The sequence below is a fragment of the Mandrillus leucophaeus genome, unplaced genomic scaffold (genome assembly GCF_000951045.1).
Source record: "Mandrillus leucophaeus isolate KB7577 unplaced genomic scaffold, Mleu.le_1.0 Scaffold17, whole genome shotgun sequence".
NCBI classification, from domain to species: Eukaryota; Metazoa; Chordata; class Mammalia; order Primates; family Cercopithecidae; genus Mandrillus; species Mandrillus leucophaeus.
The window spans coordinates 3,844,106-3,846,828 of record NW_012101698.1 but is presented as its reverse complement, the minus strand read 5'-3'; the positions used below and the strand labels follow the sequence as shown (position 1 = coordinate 3,846,828).

Here is a 2,723-nt window from a genome sequence, read left to right as displayed (position 1 = left end):
TTTGAGACAGAGTCTCACTCTGCTGCCCAGGCTGGAGTACAATGGCACGATCTCAGCTCACTGCAATCTCTGCCTCCCGGGTTCAAGTGATTCTCCCTGCCTCAGCCTCCTGAGTAGCTGGGATTACAGGCACTCACCACCACACTTGGCTAATTTTTGTATTTTTAGTAGAGACAGGGTTTCGCCGTGTTGGCCAGGCTGGTCTCAAACTCCCGACCTCAGGTAATCCGCCTACCTCGGCCTCCCAAAGTGCTAGGATTACAGGCATGAGCCACCACACCCGGCCTGGTATTTCTGTATTCTTAATAGAGACAGGGTTTCACCATGTTGACCCGGGTAGTCTTGAAATCCCAACCTCAAGTGATCTGCCCGCCTTAGCCTCCCAAAGTACTAGGATTACAAGCGTGAGCCACCGCTCCTGGCCACTATGGATTTTCTGGAGATGGATCCTTAGATGTGAAACCTCTCTAGCAAAAGGATGCAGAATTTGCAGGTTGTCACTATATATTGCCAGACTTCCCTTAACCAGGACTGGCTGTTCATTTCCTTGGCATTACTGTGTATTATTATTTTTCTTTGCCATTATTAAAACAAAAATGCAATATGATAGTTTTATTGGACTAGCGAAGCTGAATTTCTTACATGTATTTTGGCCACTGCAATCACAGGTTTTGCTTTAAAAAATTTATATCTTAACTTACATATAGTTAAAAAAAAGTTCGCTTTTTGGTGTATAATTCCATGAGTGTTGATTAATACTTAGAGTTGTATATCCACCACTACAGTCAAGATACCAAGTAGTTTCATCACCCCCAAAATTCCCTCAGGCTGTCCCTTTATATTTATGTTTTAGAAGGAACAGTCCATATCTTTTAGAAATATAAAGTCTGAAATACATGAAATGGATAAAGTGATGTGAAGTCTGATATTGTTCCCCCAAATAATAGATGAAACAAGATTGGCCATGAGATGGTTATTGTTGAAGCTGAGTGGTAGGACTTTAGAGTGCATTATACTAGTCTTCACACTTTTGTGTGGGTTTGACATTTTTCTTAATTAAAAACATTTTAAGTTTTTTGTTATTTTTTCAAAGTGGTTTGGGTTGTTGATTTGTTTCTGTCCTCTTCGCTCCTCAATCCTTTTCTGCCATACTTACTAGTTTTTCTGTCATGAATTTCATGTATCCCTAACAAATGTCAGTTTGCCTTTTTCTTTTTGTTTTTTAGTGTTGAGACAGGGTCTTGCTCTGTCACCTAGGCTGGAATGCAGTGGCACAATCACGGCTTACTGCAGCCTCAACCTCTGGGCCAAGCCATCCTTCCACCTTAGACTCCCAAGTAGCTGGAACTACAGGAGCACACCACCATGCCTGGCTAATTTTTTCTAATTTTTGTAGACATGGAGTTTCATCATGTTGCCCAGGCTGGTCTGAAACACCTGGACTCAAGCAATCTGCCTGCCTTGGTGTCCCAAAGTGCTGGGATTACATGCATGAGCCACTGCACCCAGCCTGGTTTGCCTATTTGTTTTTTGTTATGTTGCATTGTCAAAACCACCTGACACCCAGGGACCTCAGTTTCCCTAACTTCTGCAACTCCAGTGGTTCTTCCCGTCCCGCACATACCTTTCCTGGCTGGCTGATGAAGATGTTTTGAAGCACTGATAAAATAATTGAGATCATCCAGCTGGTGGCTTGGTCTTTGCTCAATTCCAAGCTATAAAGTGCTGTAAAAAAGGCTGAAGCCAGGCTAGTGAGACCTAGGAGGAGCCAGCAGGCTGCAGTCAACCATCTGGACAGGCCATTAGAGATGGGCTTTCTCCCTTCTTCTGAGCTCAGGATGGCGAAACTGGTGACTTCCCTGGAGCACAAAAGTTGAAGGAATAATCCCATATGCACCAGCTGAGAGAGAGGATGAGGAAGATGACAGGGGATAAAGAAGGCTTGGTGTGCTGCATTACCTGGATGGCTCTTGCTCCGTGGGAAGAAGATGTGTTTCCAAGAGTTCCTGGAGTTTTTGAAGTCGGCTGACTGCATCTAGGAAGTCACAGGGCTGGTGACCCTGGGTGACACCCAGCGTGCCTAAGTGAGATTTCAGCCTCTGCAGAACTCTACGCAGGTAACAGCAGAAATGATGGTGGTTTTCAGGAACAACTGAAAATATATTTCAAGTTGACACTCTCACAAGTGGATTTTTTTTGTTTGAACCAGTGCTGACCAGGTTTTTTGTTTGACCAGTGCTGACCAGGTTGGCCTCGAACGTGTAGCCTCGCCTCCCCGAGTGCCAGGGCAACCAGCCTGAGTCAGCGCAGCTCCCATCACAAGTGGATTTCAATAAGGAGCAATTAGTGGTAGAGATGAACAATTCATTAATTGATTTGAGGCTGTGTTTTCCCACTAGCAGAGAGTGGACTGTACCCAACCCTTGCAGTACTACCATCTTCTCTGAGGATGCTGGTGAATTTGTAGCAATTGTAAAATTCTAAGCTTTGATCTAAAGACTTTTAAAACCTATTTACTGAGTTCTTCACCAGAGTGGCAGTACATGTGACCTATACTAGTAAGTGCCCAGGAGACTCAGACCGTATTTGAGAATCCATAAATTCCATAATCTCACCATCTCATAAAAGAAAAAGGATGACAAGTTTCAACAGTCTTCGACAAAGCAGATAGGATCTGTGGGTCTAATACAGAAAACATTTTTTCTGTTTTTTTTTTTTTTTTT

The 2,723-nt window shown here is 43.6% G+C and overlaps 1 protein-coding gene across 1 annotated transcript in view; it reads right to left on the bottom strand.

Moving 5' to 3' along the window:
* PKD1L3 (polycystic kidney disease 1-like 3) overlaps nt 1–2,723 on the bottom strand; it is a 116,138-nt gene that overhangs the window by 42,166 nt on the left and 71,249 nt on the right. Inside the window, 2 exon segments of the mRNA XM_011976817.1 lie at nt 1,621–1,859; nt 1,960–2,152. Of these exon segments, the coding sequence (XP_011832207.1) occupies nt 1,621–1,859; nt 1,960–2,152 (432 nt within the window).